The sequence below is a fragment of the Salmo trutta genome, chromosome 35 (genome assembly GCF_901001165.1).
Source record: "Salmo trutta chromosome 35, fSalTru1.1, whole genome shotgun sequence".
Taxonomy (NCBI): Eukaryota; Metazoa; Chordata; class Actinopteri; order Salmoniformes; family Salmonidae; genus Salmo; species Salmo trutta.
This window is the reverse complement of record NC_042991.1, coordinates 15,968,659-15,991,866: the sequence shown is the minus strand read 5'-3', so window position 1 is coordinate 15,991,866 and position 23,208 is coordinate 15,968,659. Positions and strand designations below refer to the sequence as shown.

At 45.7% G+C, this 23,208-nt stretch overlaps 1 protein-coding gene across 5 annotated transcripts; it reads left to right on the top strand.

Moving 5' to 3' along the window:
- The first annotated feature begins 202 nt into the window (after positions 1–202).
- On the top strand, positions 203–23,100 carry LOC115174698 (centrosomal protein of 170 kDa protein B). 5 transcript variants are annotated; one of them, XM_029733484.1, is made up of 20 exons: positions 203–495; positions 2,828–2,965; positions 6,427–6,516; positions 9,569–9,647; positions 9,783–9,841; positions 10,011–10,128; positions 11,355–11,471; positions 11,635–12,153; positions 12,268–13,523; positions 13,872–14,060; positions 14,267–14,390; positions 14,487–16,277; positions 19,506–19,761; positions 19,898–20,069; positions 20,344–20,382; positions 20,948–21,085; positions 21,317–21,405; positions 21,546–21,639; positions 21,752–21,803; positions 22,010–23,100. In XM_029733484.1, the coding sequence occupies exons 2-20, from the start codon at positions 2,861–2,863 to the stop codon at positions 22,264–22,266; spliced, it is 5,544 nt and encodes a 1,847-aa protein (XP_029589344.1). In that variant the 5' UTR covers positions 203–495; positions 2,828–2,860; the 3' UTR covers positions 22,267–23,100. The 5 variants fall into 5 exon arrangements, with proteins under 5 accessions (XP_029589344.1, XP_029589343.1, XP_029589345.1 ...); XM_029733483.1 differs by having other exon boundaries at positions 14,249–14,390; XM_029733485.1 differs by lacking the exon at positions 20,344–20,382 and having other exon boundaries at positions 14,249–14,390.
- The last annotated feature ends 108 nt before the right edge of the window (positions 23,101–23,208 follow it).

The following is a 23,208-nucleotide window of genomic DNA, read 5'->3' as shown; positions in this document are numbered from 1 at the left end:
ATTCCAAATTGGCTGTTAGCCTACACTACAATTTCGTTTTATTATAATGAAAACAAAAGACGTGACGTCATCACATAACGGTGACGTGAATGATTTTTAAACCACATGTTCAATATCCCAAAATATTTCAACAATGATCTGTAACAAATCTACGTTCGACAACGCTTGTTCATATTTATTTGGGATAGACATAGCTATATAATCCTGCATTCATTCGAGCAGGTGCACCACCAACTGAGCATCTGATATTCGCCGTTGGTCCTGCTGCGCGTTTGGAGGCGGCGCGCTGGTCAGACAGAAATGCCATAACAGCAGCATCGATATCCCCACCCGAAGTGCATGTTATTCACCTGGACCCGCGTAACGACATCGATTTGAAGCCACATTTGACCACAGACTGAATTGTCAAAGGATTGCGCCAAGGCTGGTGCTGTCTATTTGATGGTGACATCGTTTGTTGCTTTTTGGTGGGGAGCAGCATCTGGAATATTGTAGGTAGGTCGCGAGGATTTCAATATTACAAGATTACATTATTTCATCATGCCGGTGGCCTAGGCCTATCTTATTTGGTATGGTCGACGGCGATATATTTAGGGTTAAAACGATAAAGATCTAGCTGGTCCATGCCTCTCTGAATGGGACAGTAGACTACTCCAGCCTATTGGCGCTAAACGTGCCTTTTTAACGTTAGCTACAGTGATAGCAGCATTCTGTCCATGGCGGTATCGACAGTTGCATCCTCTGCCTATAGCTTATTAGGCTATTGCGCCCAATCAATTGTATACGTTGTATCGTAGTAGGACTATATGAACTAACAATAGTGCTGGGTTGGGCATATAAGGCAGACGACATCATCCAGTCGGTTTGGCTTCTCACTGATGCCAGCATCCGGCACCAGCTGCGCTGTCTGATCGGGTTATTTAATGAACAAATTAAAGGCGTTGGAGAAACTATTGAAGAAACGAGTCAGGTCGCCTCAAGGACACATTTAGGTTGAGCCTGAATGTAACTGGGATTTCAATGATCCTATAACGGTGCATGTTTCAAAGAGGGCATGCAGACATTCTGCAGGCTATCACGTGCATCTTATTGGCTACTGACACCGGCCTGTAATAGAGTGTGGAAATTTATGTGATGCCTATTCTTAGTATGAATAATACGTGTGTTAATCAATCATTAAGATTTGCTTTAGAAATATGTTTAATTGTTTCCATTTGAGATGAGCCTAACATTTGCTTTCTTATAGTCAGTATGTTGCTACCTATTATGCAGTAATAATATTCATCACCATAGGCCTACATTGTTATTTTGTATGGGCAGCTCTGGTTTGGGGTGTCCTGTAAGGCTTACTTAGCAGCAGTACCACTTCCTCTGGGTTTCACCGTAACACGGAGCTATTGTAGTGAGGATTCTAGTTAGGGACAAACTATTGAATATGAGAAACCTCTATGCAATGTGATATTACACAAAACCGTGGTCTTAAGAAATAATAACACAGTGCTGGAGGGATAGGGCAGGGAACGCTTAAATCGACGTTATAGCAAGCTATAAAGACCTCTCCATCTTCCTCTCTCCATTTATTTCTAATGTGAGCATTATTTCCTTCCTTTTGGTATCAGAGCAACACCGCCCTTGTCCATTGCAGGACATTGGCCCTTTTAAGCTTAAACCTCCCTGTCGAAAGACAAGCATTCAGATTACAGATCAAAGGCCTCAGATGCTGTTTGCTGCTATTAAAGCCCCTCTTGTTTTCTTTGCTATAAGGCTGTGCTATATCGCTATCGCCGTGCTAGCAGTATCCCCCTGTCCTTAACACCCCTGATCTAATAAACGTGATTCAGTGTCCTGATGAGCAGCTAATGAGTCAAATCAGGCGTGTTAGAGCAGGGCTGGAACAAAAGCCTGAGCAGCCAGTAGCTCTCTAGGAGAGGGCTGGCCATCCCTGGTGTAGGGCGTGGTTCCAGTGTTTTAGTTACCACTTAGTATTTTGGGCCCTCTTCAGTTTCATATCCCTTGCCACCAGTCCCAAAGCTTGCGGTGTCATAGCAGCGCTGACTTATAAACAGAGGGCTATGGGCTTACCTACACCACTGACCCAGCTACAGCACCATTCCCTGTTGGGGACATTGCACCACTGCAAAGGCACACTGACAGTAGTTACTGATCAGTCTCACGGAATGCTTCATTAGTGTCATTTGAAAATAGGCTCTCAGTCTCATTTCCATCCAAGCATAAGCCTGCCTTTGATTTTTTCACTGATAGCACCACCCGTTCTCATGTTATTTCCTGTGAATCAGCATCCTGCACGGCATGTTGGGACTGCAGTATGAATAGTCCTGTGAGTGAATAAGTGAACTCACATAACAGGTCAATCAATTCATGTCCTGCTCTCTCAAGTTTGTCCATAGCAAGGCCTACGTTGAGCAGATCGATGTACAATGGAGAGTGACAGCATTGAAATCAGCAGTTGATAGTTTGTTGGTTGAGTTGATGAATAGGTTACGGTTCTTTGACGTTTTCTAGCCGTCGTGTAACTCTATTTGCTGATGTGTCTACAAGACTTGACAGTGTGCGGGACTTTGTGTTACCACAACACTGGAGCAATGTAAATATTTATGTGCCACAAAATGTCTATCTAATGGAGAGATCTGTCCATTGGATGCATTTTATGATGGCAATTTTTTTTAAAACATATTTTAAGGGACAATTGGTCAGTATGATCGATCGTTCATGATTATGGTGATGGCTACCTCCCTGTATGGATACCATACTGCACATTGCACGTGTCCTACCCTGACATACTGTATGCGTCTCCTGTGTGTCCCAGGATGCAAAGGGGTTTCCCGGGGGGCCTGTGAAGATGAGCGTGACATCCTGGTTCCTGGTCAGCAGCTCTGGCATCCGCCACCGTCTTCCACGGGAGATGATCTTCGTGGGCCGGGAGGACTGTGAGCTGATGCTGCAGGTAGGTGACCTGGCCCCGACCCTGGCCCCGACCCTGGCCCTGACCCTGGCGACCTCCTTTAAAAAGCTTAATATTGATTTACTCTTTAATCTAATGCATCATCTTATCCTCAGGCGCAGATAACTAGAGATACTATTGTATACCATGTAGTCCTCTTCTTCATGAGGAAGAGGGGAAGTCTGTGAGTAAAACTCGGTGACTACTAAGCTCATTCAGAGATGATGTCTGTGGCTGGAGTAGGGCAGTAAGTAAAACTGTGTTGTCTGTCATGCTACACGGGAAAGCGAGAAAGGCTGAAGAGGGTTGTCTGACGGGGTAGTTTACTCACTGTCCCATGGGCACCATTAGCAGAAGGTAGTTGTGCCCATGGGACAGTGAGTCATCCACCCAGTCGGAAAACCCTCTTCAGCCCGACCTCAGCCGCTGTCTCTTTCCTGTGTAGCATGAAAGACAACAAATTGATCAACACTCAAAAATATGTAAATCTATCCTCCTTCTGAAAGCATGCTCACTTTTATCCAATCATGTCAGAGTTTTCTGTCTGGAGGACCTGTGCAAGGGTTTCTACAGTGCAGTCGCATAGACCAGTATTTTTCAAATTCATTCAGAGGAGCCTTCAGAGGGTGCCCAATTTTGTTGTATCCCACCTGATTCAACTAATCAAGGGCTCAGTGATTAGTTGATTAGTTCAAACAGGTGTGTTAGTGCTGGGCTAAGACAAAATGGGAACCTCCTGAGAATCCTTCCAGAAACACTGGCTGACTAAAGGCTATTTTTAGGACAATCTGATTGGCTACCATACAGTAGGAAGGGGTGGCATAAAGGGGAAATGGACATCAAACATCACAGAAATCACTAAAGGAAGCAGATGCCTCTCAACAAAGGTCTCTTATGTTGGGATGGTCAGTGAGATGGTGTATGTCGATAAGTTTGTCGTCCGGTTAGGGCTAGCACTCTGTCTGTCGGCTGGAGATCACTACCTTATTGATGTGTGGGTGGAACAACAATGTCATTTTACATCCAGATATTTATAGCCACATTGATGTACCATTTCACTGCATAGTTCAGATGACTGTAACATTACTTTGAAGAAGACTGGCTATCTACTATTGGTGTCAGGCTTTTGCCAGTCAAAGCCTCAGCCCTTGATATTACAAAAAGCAACACCTAGATACACTCTGATTTGCTACTAGAGGAAGACATCAGGTATCAACAAAAGTCTGCAGTGAAAAAGAGGCCGTTTAGAGCACTGGGAGTTGTTAACCTTGACATGATCCAAAATGCGGCCTGTTTTAAATTTTTATTTTTTTATGTACTGTATATAGTTCCTATCAGTTGCCGTGGCGCCAGCTCGGAGATCCTGATGATGCAGAGCTGTCTGCCCCACAGTATCTTCCGACGTGGCCATCTGTTGCCAATAGCAACAGCTGAGATGGACTTTTTCCTCACACGGCGAATGGGTGGCCTGTTGCCATCCCGGAACAATATTGTGTTATAAGACTAATGCTTTCTCACCCGCTCCTTCAATCTAAACCCAATTTGATAGTATACCTGCACTGCACTTTAAAGTCAGTCTCATCATCCTCCCGAAGCCCTCTGAAGGGGACAAAGGTCTTCTCTTCTCTGTGTTGTGTGTAATTTACACTCCCTCCATATTGTTGGCCACAGATAACAGGCCTTTGTCCTTCCTACCTGCCGAGCCACAGCAGTGTCTCTGATTCCAGCACTATTTATCACCTTTTTTATTTGTTTAGCGGTGAAAGCTACCTCGTACATCTGGCAACAATGATGGTATTGTGTAGCTCCAAACACTATTTAGAATATATGACACTCTGGTGCAACTACACCATTTTATTGAACTGGATTATTTGTCATGATGTTATTATTCATTCAAAACAGATACAATGCTTGTACAAAGCTACTGTTTTGATAGTAGATTGCCATTGTGGCCCTTAGCCATTTTAGTAGCATCACTGCCCTGGAGTATTTTGTTCAGTGGTATGGGGCCCCCACCTGAGGTGGTTCATGACTGAGTTGGACCACCACCCTTTGTCTCTTGTATCAGGCTTCAGTATCATTAGGTCTTTCATCATTATGTGTTTAACAGTGATTTTTGCACTGAACTAGCCTAGCAACTTGGCTAGGCAGAATGCTTTTGGTCACTGTCTGAAGCACTCTGGGTACTTGTCTGGATGGTGGCTCCTGTCATGATGTGGTTGAGTTTTGTCTCTGACCCATTTCACTTCCCGGATGTAACCACATTGGAACATTTCCCTCTTCCTTCTTGCCTGTCGTAGTAGGGAAATCCTTTTCAACTGACATGGCCAACTTTTTAGTAACTGTACTCATTAACTTGTTTTGTGGGTGGGAAATGTATTGAGAAATGGATAGAGAAACACTGATCTTTAGTAGTGACTATCAAGGCAAAGCCTGCCATCGTGCTAGTGTACTCAGCACAGACATGTTCAAGGCAGTAGTGAGTAGGAGGATGTGAATGTAAAGTAAACATTTTTGCTCATCATTCATACAATTCACCAAATACAACTAGATACCATTACTTATGTAGTGAGTCTTTCTCCAGTTCACTTGTCTTTTTATAGAGGCCTGTCGGACATGCACCGCTCAGATTTTTGAGACACACTCTTTTAGATGGTATGATTGAATTATTCGTCTTTAAAGTGTGTTATGGTTGTGAGAGTGTTCTAACTTTTGCGTAGTCACGTCCCACCAGAAAATAACACGTGTGCTTAATGGAATCCACGTGGCTTAGTTTGAGGCGTCTTATGGTGAACTGTGTTGAATTTAGCTCGTGAAGTATTTCCCTCACATGCAACAGGAGTGCCGCTACATGTCTTCTTGGCACGAGTTTTCACTTTTGGTTCTGTTCCGTTGGTTCCCATAGGGACTGAATCAAGTATTTGACATATGCGCCTGTAACCGTTAACTTCCTAGCATGAGGGTATAGTGTATCATACACAATATTGACATGTTGCTTACTTCATATGAGTAATGGAGGTATTGAAAATAGTCTTGCAAATTGCATCACTGCAGAATGTAAATTATAGGATTTACAGTCACTGTCTGTCATGTGTAGTAATGGTACTTCTTAAGGTACAGATTTAGGATCTTAATTTGAGCCAGTTTTCTACAGCAGGAAAATAATATTGTAGCAAGATAAAATGTGGATTATAATTCATGGACATTTTTGTAGGGGTTGGTACATTGTTTGTAAGGGAAAAGGAAGTCTGAAATATCAAAGTGGAAATTACAAACTTCAGAAGACTTTTTAAACCTCAAATGCACTAAGTATTACATTTTCTGCATTGCAGGAAATGTATCCTGCAATAGGGTGATCAAATTAAGATCCTACATCTGTAGTATGAAATTTATTTAAAAAGAGATTGTAATTGTAGGGCACAGTTGAAGTAAACCATCCATGGTTCTCTCCTTTTCTTTTCCAGTCTCGAAGTGTGGACAAGCAGCATGCCGTCATCAACTACAACCCTGCTACCGACGAGCACCTGGTCAAAGACCTGGGCAGCCTCAATGGAGTGAGTACCCAGGGGAGGGAGGGGTAAAGAGGAAGGTACAACTAAAATACTTTCAATAGAAAGTTAAACTGTCTTCTCTACAAGGACTCCCCTTACTACACATAGAGATTAAAAGGCTCTAGATGTTTCAGTGTTCTGTTAAGTAGTTATAAGCTTAGCATAGTAGATATGTGCCATTACGTGCTTGCTTAAGCTGGTTATCTATTTTACATGGGTGTGTTAATGCTAGCTAAAAGAATCAGGGAATTATGAATGGTTAAGCTCTGTCCTATGAAGATAGTTTCTGTTTTTCTTTTTCTATCTGCTCATGCTGTATGTAGGCTACTGTGCAGTGACAATGTAAATGCTAGTTCTAAGCTTAGCATAGTAGATAAGTGCCATTAAGTGCTTGCTTAAGCTGGTTATCTATTTTACATGGGTGTTTATAAACTGGGCGGTTAGAGCCCTGAATGCTGATTGGCTGAAAGCCGTGGTACAGTATATCAGACCATATACTACGGGTATGACAAAAATATTTTTACCTTTTTACTAATTATGTTGGTAACCAGGTAATAATAGCAATAAGGCACCTTGGGGTTTTGTGGTATGGGGCCAATATACCACGGCTAATGGCTGTATCCAGGCACTCCGCTTAAGAACAGCTCTTAGCCGTGGTATATTGGCCATATACTACACCACTTGGTGCCTCATTGCTTAAAAATACAGTGCCTTCGGAAAGTATTCAGGCTCCTTGACTTTTTCCACATTTGGTTATGTTACAGCCTTATTCTAAAATGTATTAAATAAAAAATGTTCCTCAGCAATCTACTACACACAATACCCCATAATGACAAAGTGAAACCAGGTTTTAGACATTTTTGCAAATGTCAGAAATACTTAATTTACATAAGTATTCAGCCTCTTTGCTATGAGACTCGAAATTGAGCTCAGGTGCATCCTGGTTCCATTAATCATCCTTGAGATGTTTCTACAACTTGATTGGAGTCCACTTGTGGTAAATTCAATTGATTGGACAGGATTTGGAAAGGCACACACCTGTCTATATAAGGTCCCACAGTTGACAGTGCATGTCAGAGAAAAAACCAAGCCATGAGGTCGAAGGAATTAATCCATAGAGCTGCGAGACAGGATTGTGTCAAGGCACAGATCTGGGGAAGGGTACCAAAACATTTCTGCAGCATTGAAGGTCCCCAAGAACACAGTGGCCTCCATCATTCCTAAATGGAAGAAGTTTGGAACCACCAAGACTCTTCCTAGAGCTGGCCGGCCGGCCAAACTGAGCAATCGGGCGAGAAGGGCCTTGGTCAGGGAGGTGACCAAGAACCTGATGGTCACTCTGACAGAGCTCCAGAGTTCCTCTGTGGAGATGGGAGAACCTTCCAGAAGGATAACCATCTCTGCAGCACTCCACCAATCAGGCCTTTATGGTAGAGTGGCCAGACGGAAACCACTCATCAGTTAAAGGCACATGACAGCCTGCTTGGAGTTTTCCAAAGGGCGCTTAAAGACTCTCAGACCATGAGAAACAAGATTCTCTGTTCTGATGAAACCAAGATTGAACTGTTTAGCCTGAATGCCAAGCGTCACGTCTGGAGGAAACATGACACCATCCCTACAGTGAAGCATGGTGGAGGTAGCATCAGACTGTGGGGATGTTTTTCAGCGGCAGGGACTGGGAGACTAGTCAGGATCGAGGCAAAGATGAACGGCGCAAAGTACAGAGAGATCCTTGATGAAAACCTGCTCTCAGACTGGGGCGATGGTTCACCTTCCAACAGGACAACGACCCGACACTGTACATATCTGATGTTAGAGAAGCTTCCATTGAAGAATACTGAGTTATAAGTAACTCTCCAACCATGCGATGACAGGTGACGTCGAGCCATAAAGAGTTTTTGTTGTTGTTGTTGTTGAGTGGTCCGGACTTGAACCCGATCGAACATCTCTGGAGAGACCTGAAAATAGCTGTGCAGCAACGCTCCCCATTCAATCTGACAGAGCTTGAGAGGATCTGCAGAGAAGAATGGGAGAATCTCCTCAAATACAAGTGTGCCAAGCTTGTAGCGCCATATCCAAGAAGTCTCGATGCTGAAATTGCTGCCAAAGGTGCTTCAACAAGTACTGAGTAAAGGGTCTGAATACGTACGTAAATTTGATATTTCCATTTTTAATACATCTGCAAAAATTTCTAAACTGTTTTTGCTTTGTCATTGTGGGATATTGTGTGTAGATTGGGGAGGATATTGTGTGTAGATTGGGGAGGGGGGGGACAATTTAATACATTTTAGAATAAGGCTGTAACGTAACAAAATGTGGAAAAGGTCAAGGGCTCTGAATACTTTCCAAAGGCACTGTACCAAGGCTAAGAGCTGTTCTTAGGCACGACGCCTTATTTCTATTCTAAACTGGTTACCAGCATAAATAGAACAGTAAACAAGTATTTTTGCGTCATACCCATGGTATATTGTCTAATCAGCAAACAGGACCCAAACTACCCAGTTCATAATGACATGACAACTCTGGCCCAAAAGTGCTGCTGAGGCCATTTTACTGAGTAGTCAAGCAACTATTTTCCTTTTAAATTGTAAAGGCTTCCGTATAGTGCTGTGTATACTAGCTGTTATATATTTCACTGAACTGTTTGTTGTACAGCTGATGCAGACTTCCCTTAGTAGTAGGCGGGCAACATGGAAACTTTCCAAGTAGCTTCCACTAGACTGGATTGATCATGTCAAATTAGCCCAGCGCTACTGTTAGGCCAGGCCTTGTATCTATGCGTTGTTAAATCTCTAGCAAACATCTCCTGTTTGCATCCGGGTTGTTTTTCTCTTCACATATGGTCCAGTGGGCTGTGCCACTAGTTTACCCTGGCCTTAGCCATACAGTTGCTCTTCTGTACTGGACTGAAATACCACTGAAATTCTTGCTCTTGTGTTGAAGGTGGATGAGTGGTGCACAGTGTCTATCCCAGGACCTTGTGGAGACTCGCGTTACATGTCATCCTTCAACATCTCCTGTTTACAGTAACCAACTATGTTGTGTTCCCCTCTAGACCTTTGTGAATGACCTGAGGATCCCAGACCAGATTTACATCACCCTCAAACTGTCTGATGTCATTCGCTTTGGATATGATATCCTTTTTTTTCTCACTCACGTCATCAATGCATCTTTCTTGTGCCATATATGCGTAATCAACATTGGCTTTGGAATTTGATTGAAGTGCTTGTCTGTGATGCGATTGGCTATTGCCTTAACCTAGTATTTACATTCCCATGTGTACGTCCTGGAGAAGAGCCAACACAAAGTCCCAGAGGAGGCACTCAAGGTCAGCTTTCTATGCTAATGCAAACCTCAACTGTATTAAACAGTAAACCCTAACCTGGACTAGCTTTTCAGACAGTACTGGTCTACCATCACATCATTTAGCTGGAGCTCTCTTAGACAACTTGACTGTGTTGTTTTTTTGAGTTGTGTTGCGCCTCCTGCTGTTTCAGCATGAGAAGTACACCAGCCAGCTGCAGATGGGTCTGAGAGCCTCAGAGGGGAAGAGGGCTGAGCACCTGGATGACAAGTCCAAGCTAGAGAAGACGGACAGGAAATGTCTGTCTCAAGGTAAGCGTTAGCGAAGGCTTCAAACCTGTTTTAAATGCTCTTCCACCGTATATTTCCACGGTATGTGTTTTTTTTTCTCTCATAAAACAAAGCTCATTAGTAGGAGGTCTAGATACATGGAGTGCTCATATTAATAGACCTGTTTGGATAACTACATGATGTGATAGAAGCTTTGAGCTCATGGCAACTCCGGGAATGGGGACATCGTGGGTTGCGCTCAATCTAATGAATATAATATTTGATTTTGATTTAATACAAAAATCCCCATCGAAATCCGTCAGTTTAAGCTAGAGATCTGTTTTTGGGCTGCTTCTCAATCCACTGCATCCGCCGATGTCGCCCCTCCGCAGCTGCAGTGGAGGGACATGGTGTTTTGATTTTTTAGGGATGATACTAACACAGCTGTTTAACTTGGCTGAATGATCCAGGATTATTCTGATTTATAAACTGTAACTCATTAATACCTGGAATGGTGTGTGAGGATGGTGAGTATTTGAACTTTGCTCTGCTCCTCAATAATAAATAAATGTCCCTCGACCATGATGTCAGCGTCAGCTTATCCTATTTCAGTCAGAACATGCTCCCCCTCTTTGTCCCCCCTCTCTCTCCCTCGTCGGCGGCTGCATGCGGTCACCTCCAGTCTCCATGGTGATGGCTACTGCACCCGTAGTCACAGTTCAGCTCAGCACCGATGACCTGCTTGATTTTTTTTTTGCTCTGTGTAATTCACACTGGCATCCCCACTGTCAATTGCTCTGCCAGAGAGTAATCCTTACGCCATAAACAGGTCACGATCAACTATCTATGGACTATATGCAGCTTTATAGGCTGCCTGTATTGTGACCTCTCCGGCTGATGAGTCCCTGATACTTTTTGCTTGCCCTGCGAGGCTGTGACGGCATAAGTATAATCCAGCGGATAACAACTGAATCCTCACTCAAATCAACACAGAATTCTTCTCCTTGTTTACTGTAGCCTCTGCAGTAAAAACCTTGAACGAGCGCTGCCTCGAGATCAACTGGATGTGTTGGACACATTGGATGATATACTATGTCATAAATAACAAGCTTTATGTATGTCTGATTTGATGTAGTCTAGTGGGGCGGAGACAAACCTTGAATATTCTTTCTCTAAACTCCCAGTGGACCAATAGTAGAGGATGACTGCTGCAGAGAAATGAGTCCTCTCTCCTGTGTGTGTTGCGTGTGTGTGTGTTGTGTGTTCAGAGACTCCGACCTCCCGGCCCACTCCATTGTATGGCCAGCCCTCATGGTGGGGGGAGGAGGATGCGGCCAGCAAAGGACAACACAGTGAGGGACACAGGCCAGAGGAGGGTCACCCAGGTCAGTGAACCTTCGATTCACACCATTTTCATTTAGGAAATGTCATGTAAATATGTTTGCATTTCCTTTTTTAAAGAATAGAAATAAACAAAAAAGGGTTTATGCTTGTCTTTTAATTTGCTTGTGTAGCCTCATTGGTGCTTTCACACCTATCCATTTGCAGAGATTCCAAAAGAAGGTTCAGCGTTAGATTCAGAGGTGAATGGCTCCCTGTTAGAGTACAGGGACGCTCAGGGCAAGTCCAACTTCTCCTACCATCGGGAGCCCAGCTACTTTGAGATCCCTACCAAGGAGTTTCATCTGCATCCCAAGTCCCCGGGGGCAGAGCTCCACGAGATCCCCACCAAGGACACGGACACGCCCCATGCCGCTCCCACCCCCACCTCGCCCACTCCCCCCGTGGTGCAGAGCCACGCCTCCTTCACCATAGAGTTTGACGACTGCACCCCAGGCAAGATCAAGATCAAGGACCATGTCACCAAGTTCTCCTCGCGCCAGAGGAAACAGCAGCAGGTGTCCGGCAAAACTCTGGCCACCACGCCCACTGAGGTGATGTCAGCCGAGTGCAAGGTAGCAGATTGGTTGGTGCACAGTGATGTCAGAATGATGAGAAGGCGTCCCACGTGTGAGGATGTTTACAGTGTCAAGAGTGACCAGGCCGTAAACATCAAGAGCCTCAAAGGTAAGAGAGTGGTACTTAAAAAAATAAACGTTCATAGAATTCTGTAAGGTTTGGGAAGGGGCTGTTGGTGTGTTTTCTGTCCCTCATTTGTGGTTTGAATTGACCTGTTTCTAGGACACCACCATGACGATGGGACCCAGAGTGATTCTGAGGACCCGGTTTTAGGGAAAGGGAAGCGAAGCAAGTCACACCACCGAATCCAGTCGCAACATTCGATCCAGTCTGAGCTTTCCCAGTCAGACCTGTCAGAACCGTCACAACAGACTGTGCGGTCATACCAATTAGTTCAGTCACAGCAGACAGTCCAGTCTGACCAGTCAGTGGCGTCACAACAGCCAGTGCTGTCAGTCCAACCACACCAGACAGTCCAGTCAGTTCCGTCACAAATGTTACTCCAGCCTCAGTTTTCTCCGCCCAAACTGACCCCAGTCTCTCCTGTGGTCCCTGAGAGGCCCCTGTCTGAAAGCCCGCCTGAGGTTCGCTCCCCCACCATGGGCCACTCTAAGCCCGACCCCCAGGAGCCACTCAGCCAGCAAGCATTCATCATAGAGTTCTTCGACAACCCGCGCAAAAAACGCTCCCAGTCCTTCACGGCCAACCCCGCCCACGCAGACTCTTACTCCACCCTCAAGGCCAAGCTGGAGCGGCGGAAGGGCGGGGAGAGGCCAAACTCCATGCACGGACACATCCCCCCCACCCAGCAGGTGACTGTTCCTCTGAAGGGCCAGGGCCATGGCGGGCCCCTGAGGTCGAGCTCACTGAAGAGGGAGAAGACAGAGGAGCCCCTGAGTGGAGGTAGTGCTTCCTCTTCCTCCGGTTCTGGGCCTTCCTCTCGTGCCTCTTCTGGCATCACCATCAAGCCGTTTGGCAGTGTGGGGAAGAAGTCCAAGCTGGCCCAGGAGTTTGCAGCAGAGTTCCTGATGAAGGATGCAGCCCACAGAGCATTGTCCCCCACCAGAGATAAGACGTCTCCTCCCATGTCCGCTCCCCCGGTGATGATGATGTCACCCTCTCGCACCCGCATTCCGTCTCCCTTAGACCCCCCTTCCTCTGTTTCCTATCCCTCCACCCCCTTGCAAACCACAGCACCACGTTCCTACTCTCCAACTCCTGCCCCTCATTCCCCAGCCCTAGCCCTCTCCCAGCCCCCGTCCCGCAGCCCTGTCCAGACTGCCTCCCCAGTTCGCTCAGCCGTCCCCTCCATGACCCCTCTAATGCCGCTGGGTCTGGGGGTGTGTGGGGTGGACCCGAAAGCCTCCAGGGTGGTGAGGAACGAAGAAGAGGACAGTCTGAGTGATGCCGGCACATACACCATCGAAACAGAGTCCCAGGACAAAGAGGTGGAGGAGGCACGCAACATGATCGACCAGGTGAGATTGTAGCACCTTAAACATTCTCCATTTTTAAAGTCTGTCACCACCATGACTTCTTTGGTGGGATGGTGGACCTTTTCACAGGCTGCGTGTAATTATTGTACTGTATCTTCTCCACTGTTTTGGATTCTGACGTTAAATGCTACAATTCTAACAAGTGGTATAGTTCTAGAATAAACAATGAAATACCTTAATAGGAATACCTTGAGGGACGCATGCTGAGAACCTCCTCCCCCTCCCCAATACCCCCTTCCACCCTGTCCTTCCTCTTCTTCCCCTTGCAAAGTCCCATTGTCCCTTCTCTTCTCCTACCTACCTCATGCATGCTCTGTCCCTCCCTGACAGGTGTTTGGGGTCCTCGACTCACCGGAGTACAGTGGTGCCGGAGTGTATAGACCCATCATTAATGATGGCAAGGACGAGCTGGCAATGCTCCGGCCTAGTGACGCTAGCACTGTGGACCAAATGAAAGCAGTGTCTATGCATGGCTTTAACCCAGCCGCTCTCAGTGGGGCCCCCTCAGGCCCCTTCCAGGTAACCTCACCGTCCTAAGCTACTGGAGAAATAAGGGACCTAATAAGTTTATTATTTGTCCTTCCTTTACTGCCTTTGGCTTCTACAGTGCCTTTCCTTACAATGTAAGGATTGTTCTTGGAAGGAGTTTATAATGGTGGTTACCCTTCGACGTTGTGCTCTGTACAGCTGCATCTAACCCCTCATAGTTTCCTACGCTGTTTCAGGTTCCGTCTGCTAACACTGCAGCACAGGAGGAGGGGCCTAAGTGGGTTTCTCGCTGGGCCAGTCTGGCAGACGGCTATGCAGAACCAGGCTGTACTCCTTCTCAAGGGGAATTTGCAGAGGGAGGTGAGTCGCCTGCGCCCACTGACTGCTCTGCTCAGAACTTATGTGAGCAACCCGGGGGGAAAAAAGCCTGAATTTAAATATGTTTCTCTTTCCTAGATTTACGATTGATGAGTCGGTTGATGCCTAGCCACAGCGTGGATAACTCTGAGTCAGAGGGGAGCCAGAGTTGTAGGATCAGGAGGCTGCTTCCCCAGGTTCCCCCTGGAGACAGAGACAAGCCAGAAAGCCCCACCCCCAGCATCCTGATCTGCCATGAACCCCCCTACCCAGGCCCCGAAACCCCCCTGGAGAGGAGTAGTGGTACGCCCCGGCATCAGGACTCCGCCCAGAGGCTGTGCGTCCAGGACGATGTAGACCCAGACAGCCTGAGTGATGCCAGCCGCTCTGACGATGGCTCTGTACTGGAGAGGACCAGGAAGAGCCAGGGGAGGACGAGTGGCGCTACCTCGCCCGGGGACACTGGACCTCACTATACGGGTCAAGATAAGCTGCCTCCGACTCAACCTACCAAGTCCACCTCTTTTTACATTGGTTCTGAGGAATGCACCTTAGGCAAGCCGGACCTGGCCCGAAGCCCTTTTCTGTCTCAGGGGCCTGATAGGGGGCGAGATGCCCCTGCCAAAACCTCCCCCACCACCGTCCTCATCAGGCACCTGAGCAGCCACGAGCCCCGAAGGTCGGGCATCAAGCCGAACAACTCAGCCCCCAACCTCCACTCCCAGCAGGACAAGGAGTCTAAAGACCCCAGTAAAGACTCTCTAGGGACTTCCTCGTTCGTCAGGCAGGAGAGCTTCACCAAGGAGCAACCCAGTGACGACACCCAGATTAAGAGGCTCCCCCACATCTCCAGTCATCCCACCCTGAGGGACATGGAGCAGAGGAGAGAGACTGCAAAGGACCCACAGCCCTTCCTCCGGGAAGCAGCAGACGCCTCTCTCTCCTCCCTGGAAGGGAAGTTACCCTCCTCAGGCTCCGGACACAGTTCTAAGAGAGGAGGTTCCTCCAGTCACATGGACGACTCTCTGTCTGGGGAATCAGATGTGGATACAGCCAGCACCGTCAGCCTGGTCAGCAACAAGAACACCCCCGTCACCACAGGCCCCAAGAAGAGGACGGCCGCCAGGTCCTCCTCCAGTCCGTCTGTCCAGGAGAAGGGCCACCGCCAGCCCACGGCCCGCGAGCGCCTGTCAGAGAAACGCCGCAGCCACGCAGCTGCCGGTGATAACTCCAGCAGCAAGGCCGAGCAGGCCAAGCGCTTCCAGATGCGGCGCAGCACGGAGAACCGTGGTTCCCTGGACCTATCAGAGGACCAGCAGAGTTCTGGCCAGCACTGGCCTGACACGGCCTCTGACCATGAGACCGGCTCCCGGCCCGCCAGCCGCAACAAGAAGCTCATAGCTCCCCTACAGAAAGAGGACAATGGGAAGACCCCCAAGAGTGCAGCACAGCAGGCACTGATTCGCTCCAACAGCCTGTCAGCACCACGGCCCACCAGAGCATCCATGCTGCGCAGGGCACGCCTGGGAGAGACCTCTGACAATGATGGTACTGAGACTGACCGGGGATCCCAGAACTCAGACCACATCGGTGCTCCCTCCAAGGTGTCTGCTGACGGGAAGAAGCTCCTCTCCAGACTGGACATCTTGGCCATGCCCAGGAAGCGAGCAGGCTCCTTCACTACACCTAGTGACAACGAGTCCTCCATCACCACCACTTCAACCCGGCCTGGCTTCTCCAACCGGAGTGCAGAATCAACTGGGCCGGTCAGGAAGATATCAGTGGGTGAAGCAGGGGCAAAGCAGGGGGTCACAAAAGGGTCCGGAGCCCCTGGGAAGCAGCCCCTCACCCGCACACGCTCCAGCGGGACTAAATACTCCAGCACAACCAGTGAGTATTATTGAAGTTACCATTGAGTAACTTCTCAATCTGCATAGCCATGCTATTTGCTTGCACAAAGCAATGCAGAGAACACGTTTTTTTGTCTTGAATTGTAATTCATGATTTAAAAGTCATAGCACCTTTTTTTGTTGTAAGAGTGTATCTAGAACCTAAAAGGATTCTTCAGCTGTCCCCATAGGAGAAACCTTTTGAAGAACCCTTTTTGGTTCCAGGTAGAACCCTTTTTGGTTTTACCTGGAACCCAAAAGAATTATACTTTGAACCAAAAAGGGTTATCTTATGGGGATAGCCAAAGATCCCTTTTTTCAACAAGTGTATACAGTATGATCAAATTTAAGACTGACCGGGGATTATCATGATACAAATGATTATTTTTATGATACTGGGATGTTGTGTATGTGTTCTTAATTACTGTTTTAAGGTGACTGCGTTTCAGGACCATAACTGCCTGCCTGCCACTGGCTCAATAGACTTTCTCTGCAACTGTCACTGCAACAAACACCTTTTCACATTACACTAATGAATTGTAATTCATGATTTAAAAGTCATACAGTGCCGTGAAAAGGGATTTGCCCCCTTTCTAATTTTCTCTACTTTTACATATTTTTGATGTTGAATGTTCTACTACCAAAACCTAATATTAGATAAAGGGAACCTGAGTGAACAAATAACACAATGACATACTTATTTCATGAACTATGTTATGCAACACCGAACGCCCCTGTGTGAAAAAGTAATTTCCCCCTTACACTCTAACTGGTTGTGCCACCTTTTATCTGCAATGACCGCGAACAAACGCTTCCTGTAATGTTTTTGGTTTTGCAGTGTTTGGTTTTCGCCAAGCATAATGGGACCCATGTTGTCCAAAAAGTTATACTTTTGACTCATCTGTCCATAGAACATTCTTCCAAGAGTTTTGATGATCATCCAGGTGCTTTTTTTGGCAAACTTGAGTCTACTTTTTGGGCAACATGGGTCCCATTATGTCTGGCGAAACCAAACATTGCATTCCACAGTAAGAACCTCATACCAATGGTCAAGCATGGTGATGGTTTGGGGATACTTTGCTGCCTCAGAACCTGGATGACTTGCCTTAATAGAAGGACCCATGAATTCTGCTCTGTATCAGAGAATTCTACAGGAGAATGTCAGGCCATCTGTCTGTGAGCTGAAGCGCAGCAAGACAATGATCCAAAACACACAATCAAGACTACATGAAAATGGCTAAAAAGCAACACATTTGAAGTTTTGGAATGGCCTAGTCAAAGTCCAAACCTAATCCCAATTGAGATGTTGTGGCAGGACTTGAAAGGAGCAGTTCATGCTTGAAACCCCACAAATGTCGCTGAGTTAAAGCAGTTCTACATGCAAGAGTGGACCAAAAATTCCTCCACAGCGATGTGAGAGACTGATCAACTACTACAGGAGGCATTTGGTTGTAGTCATTGCAGCTAAAGGTGGCACAACCAGTTATTGGGTGTTGCATAACTTTGTTAATTAAATTAAATAAGTATTAAAAAAAAATTATTTGTAAACTCCGGTTCCCTTTATCTAATATTATGTTTTGGTTGAAGATCTGATAACGTTCAGTATTAAAAATGTAGAAAATCAGAAAGGGGGCAAATACATTTTCACGGGACTGTATATGATCAAATGTAAGATTTGAAAACTAGTTCAGGTGCACATAAAAACACAGGGCCACAGAGTATTGAAACAGGGCCTGACAATGAGTTGAAGTGACCTTTTCCACCCTTCATAGTGAATGTGACTCAGTCTCCCTTTTGAGATGCATGCTGGTAGGCTTTATTTTGGCTTGTCCTGTAGGAGCTCAGTGTAGTTGCTACGAAGCAGTGTGATGATGCCCTCTGCTGCCGTTTCAATAGAAACACAGCCCCTGGTGGAAGCAAACTGAACCAGGTTTTCCTCTATTTGTTACCCTGAAAAACTCCCTAGTCCTTAATGATTACAAGCATAGCCATAACATGATGCAGCCACAACTATGCTTTATATGGAGTGGTACTCAGTAATGTATTGGATTTGCCCCAAACATAACACTTTGTATTCAGGACAAAAAGTGAATTGCTTTGCCACATATATTTTGCAGTATTACTCTAGTGTATTGTTACAAACAGGATGCATGTTTTGGAATATTTTGTTTATTTTTACAGACTTCCTCCTTTTCACTCTGTCAATTAGGTTAATATTGTGGAGTAACTACAATGTTGTTGATCCATTCTCAGTTTTCTCCTATCACAACAATTAAACTCTAACTTTTAAAGTCATCAATGGCCTCATGGTGAAATCCCTGGGCGGTTTCCTTCCTCTCCGGCAACTGAGTTAGGAAGGACGCCTGTATCTTTGTAGTGATTGGATGGTGTATTTCTTTTGACCCATCTACCAAAAGGTGCCCTTATTTGCGAGGCATTGGAAAACCTCTCTGGTCTTTATGGTTGAATCTTTGTTTGAAATTCACTGCTCGACTGAGGGACCTTTATAGATAACTGTATGTGTGGGGTACAGAGGTGAGGTAGTCATTCAAAAATCATGTTAAACACTATTGCACACAAAGTGAGTCCATGCAACTTATTATGTGGCTTGTTACTAAGCACATTTTTACTGAACTTATTTAGGCTTGCCATAACAAAGAGGTTGAATACTTATTGACTCAAGACATTTCAGCTTTTCATTTTAACTAATCTATAAAAAATCTGAAAACCCAATTCCCCTTTGACATTATGGGATATTGTGTGTAGGCCAGTGACCCCCCCCCCAAAAAAAATTCTCAATTTAATCAATTTTTAATTTAAGGCAAACATGTAAAAAGTCAAGGGGTGTGAATACTTTCTGAAGGCACTGTAAATTAATGACCCATATTATGCAGCAATGGTGTATTGCGTTTTTACTTATCAATATTGCGGCGTAGTATTTGCAATCCCAAGGGCCTGTCAATTACTAATGTTGTTCATATTATAAAGGTGGTGGTGCTGCTGGGAGGCCCTATTTCTGCAGAAAAACTATTTTTGTATTTTATTTTTGTTGCAGATTTGAATTTAATTTTAAACATTTTTTTTGCCCTTGTGCAAGGCACTTGCCCCTGGAGCAAATTAGGGTTGCCACACTTCATGGCTGACCCTTTAAAACTACACTTTTTGTTGTATGTATCCTGTAACTGCATGAGATATGGATCAAATGAAAAACCGTGCTGTTATCTGGTAGGTTCCCGTCAAAGGCAGAAGGGTTCAGACTACACCTCCACATCTGAAGAGGAATATGAGGCCAGCTCTGAAACCCCCAAACACAAACGCTCCTCCCACACGTCTGCTGCCACACAGACCCCCCGGGCCCAGAAGGAGAGAGCTGCTGCAGAAGTTGCCCGGTCCAAGTCCGGCTCACTGGAGTTGGAGGAGGACGAGGTCCAGAATGAGGATGACCACTACCAGAACTGGACCACACACAGCGCCGAGATAGCAAAGTAGGGTGACATAATGGCACTATGGATCACCTGGCTGAAACCACATACTGAGCCTTATGATTGGCAGCTGTAGAACATGTATTCTGTACGTATGTATTTTTTTATGTGGTCATGACTTCTGTTTCTGTCTTCCCAGGCTCAGTCAGGACTTGGCCAAGGACCTTGCCATCCTGGCCCGTGAGATCCATGACGTGGCGGGGGACGGGGACTCCCAGAGTTCCTCTGGAATGGGCACCAACCCCTCCCCAAGCTCTGCACCCAACACGCCCGGGCCCGCATCCACCATCCCCATCTCTAGCCGGGAAGAGGTGAGCCCGCCCACTACCCATAATACACTTCAAACATGCCCCCCTGACCTGCGCCTCACGCTATGTACAGTTATTTCCATCCCTTTGTAATGTTCTAATGCATAATACAACTGCACTGGAGCCTATGGGAATTTTCTTCCCTCTCTATAAGTTATTTTAACCATGTGCCACTAAGATCTTACATAAAAATTATGTACAGGTCCAGTGACGCGAGCAAAGGATCCCTTATCATTTTTTTAGATTATCATGAGCATGTTTCTGTTCTTTACTACAGAGGCCATGTACATCTTTGCGAGGGGTCCTCCCATCTCAGGTGCATACCTCAGATATGTCTCTGTCTGTCTCCTGCAAAGGTTTATATTTGTCTCCTTCACCTCCCACACTCTCTTCAGGCTATCATCACTAATCCAAACACTCGTATGCTGTTGGATTGTCATGCTACAGATTCTTATTTCTATCATACTGGGATGTTCTATGTGTTCATAATGAGTGTTTATGGTGACAGCTTTTCTGGACCATAACTGCTTGCCACTGGCTCACTACAGACTTTCACTGTCACTGCAACAGACACCTTTTTCACCTTCCACTAATGTCGTTTTTTTATCCCGGGCTTGTATCCCAGCAAAACTAAAATTCACTGCTCACAGTTCAACTGCTCTCACTCCTGCATGTTGCCTTGGTGCATGCAATCACAAAGCACTAGTCACACTGGTCAATTTTTCCTCTAGTACAGTATAACAAAGATATTGTAACTTCTTATTCTCACTGTGCCCTTGAAGTACAGTAGAGGGCCTTGAGGCACTGACTCCCTCAGTAGTCATGGCCATGTCAGTTGTTCAGAACGTGCGGACCATGCACTGATTCTATTCTCTTTCCAGCTGGTCCAACATATTCCTGAGGCCAGCTTAAACTACCAGAAGGTTCTACTATCGCCAGGTTCTACCGCTGTCATGGACCTGGATCCTAACATGAATGACCAAGACCCAAGCTCTAAGCCACGGTGGAACCGTGAAGAGGTCACTTTCCCGTCACGCTTGTTTCTCCTCCCTTTAGAGTTGTACTTTCGCTAATTATCAATGATTTGGAAACCTAGGCTCACGCAGAAACAAACGGGCACTCAGGCTACACAAAATGAGCTGTTGCAGTTAATTTTGGTCTTCTGGGAATTAGACTAAAGTATATTAATGTATGTGAAACTACTTTGCAAACACTTTGGGTGTTTGACATTCACCATTTTCTCCCTCTAGGTGATTTTGGACAATCTGATGTTGAACCCTGTTTCTCAGCTCTCTCAGGCCATTCGGGAGAACACAGAACAGCTGGCTGAGAAAATGAAGTAAGGGAACTTGATGTACCTTGGCTCTTACCTTGTGTAATTTTAGCATTGTATGTTAAATGGAAAAGAGTTAGTCAATGACTTCCTCTCTGCCTGGCTCTGTTAGATTATACAATATTTTGTATTTTTTTTTCTGTCAGGGTTTTATTCCACAACAAGACTGAGGCCTGGGAGGAGATCGAAGCGAAGATCAATGCTGAAAACGAAGTTCCCATCCTCAAAACATCAAATAAGGTACAGAATTGGTAGCTAGTCACATCTTACATTGGAAGACATGGTCGTGTAAAACTGAGGACATTATATGGGAAAATGTGCAATCGGAATAATTTGAATTCTACTGTCACAGGAAATCTCTTCCATCCTGAACGAGCTGAGAAGGGTACAGAAACAACTAGAAAGTAAGAGTTACACATTAGTTTTTCTTTGTAGTTAAATAAAGAATAATAATCTTCCTAAAATGTACTGGGAGTGCAATGTTGAATTGCTTTTCCTGAACGGCTTTTCGTCTGCATTACCTATTCAGGACATTTAAATAAAGCTGAAAGCATATGATCCAGCAGGCCTATGGAATCTAATAGAACACGGAATGTTCCCTTTGTTGTAGTGATCAACAGCATTGTGGAACCCGGTGGAGCTGGCAGTGGGAACCCTAAGGTGGCAGCGGTGGCTACTGCTGCTTCAGGAGGACAGGCCACCAGGTCCCCCTCGCGGCAGAAGAAATCCCCCAGTAAGCCCACTGGGCCTGGGGACAGACAGCGTGGTGCTGGCCCTTCAACCAGCCCCACCACCTCCAAACCCAACGCCAACGAAAGCACTAAGAGGACCACTCGAGGCCCCAAAGGGGCAAACTTTATGGCCTGATCAGAGTTCCCAGGTTTCTGTAGCATCTGCTGGTGGCGACTGCCTCCCTTCACCACACTGTCATTTGTAATGTAAAACTATCATGATATACAGTATACTGTATCTGTTTTGACTGGTAAAGGTGTACTGTAATTGAGTACTGCTGTAACTGACTACCACTGTTTAGAATTGCTTCTTCCACATTTGTACAAGCTCAACTAAAAGTAGGCAAAGCTGAGTAAAAGAAGTTGTAACTTGTCGCTTGAATAAGTGGATTGTGTACAAAATAATGTCCATATGCCTTGTCTACTTGTCCTGTACAATGTGTAGTAGCTCAGTACTGTAGGCTTGGCCAGATGCCCAAGATAAGACAGGCTACATTCTTGCACCAACTTTGTTACCATAGTAATCATCCTGATGAAAACAATCCTAGGTGTCCATGAGAACATGTTGTGGACTACTTCAATGACATGGCAAAACAGAACAGCATTAGAGAGGGTGTTTGCAGTGTTCTGTGCTTGTCTTGTAAAATATGATTCATTGAATGTTCCTGAATGACTTGGATATTTTACTGCATGGGGAAAAAAGCTACCGAATGAACTGACTGACCACCAGTCTCCCTTTTCTGAACTTGATTGTCTGATAGTGAAAATGCTTAAGATTTGTTCTATATGAATGCTGTGCGTACAGAATGTCAGGATGGTGTGTCATACAATGTTTCAGATCCCAAATAAATGCAGTATACACTATACAGCATCAGAAAGAGGGGAAAGAGCATACTTAGAAGGCCAGCATCCCTGAGTCGCCTCTTCACTGTTGATGTTGAGACTGGTGTTTTGCGAATACTATTTAATGAAGCTGCCAGTTGAAGAATTGTGAGGCGTCTGTTTCTTAAACTAGACACACTAATGTACTTGTCCTCTTGCTCAGTTGTGCACCGGGGCCTCCCACTTCTCTTTCTAT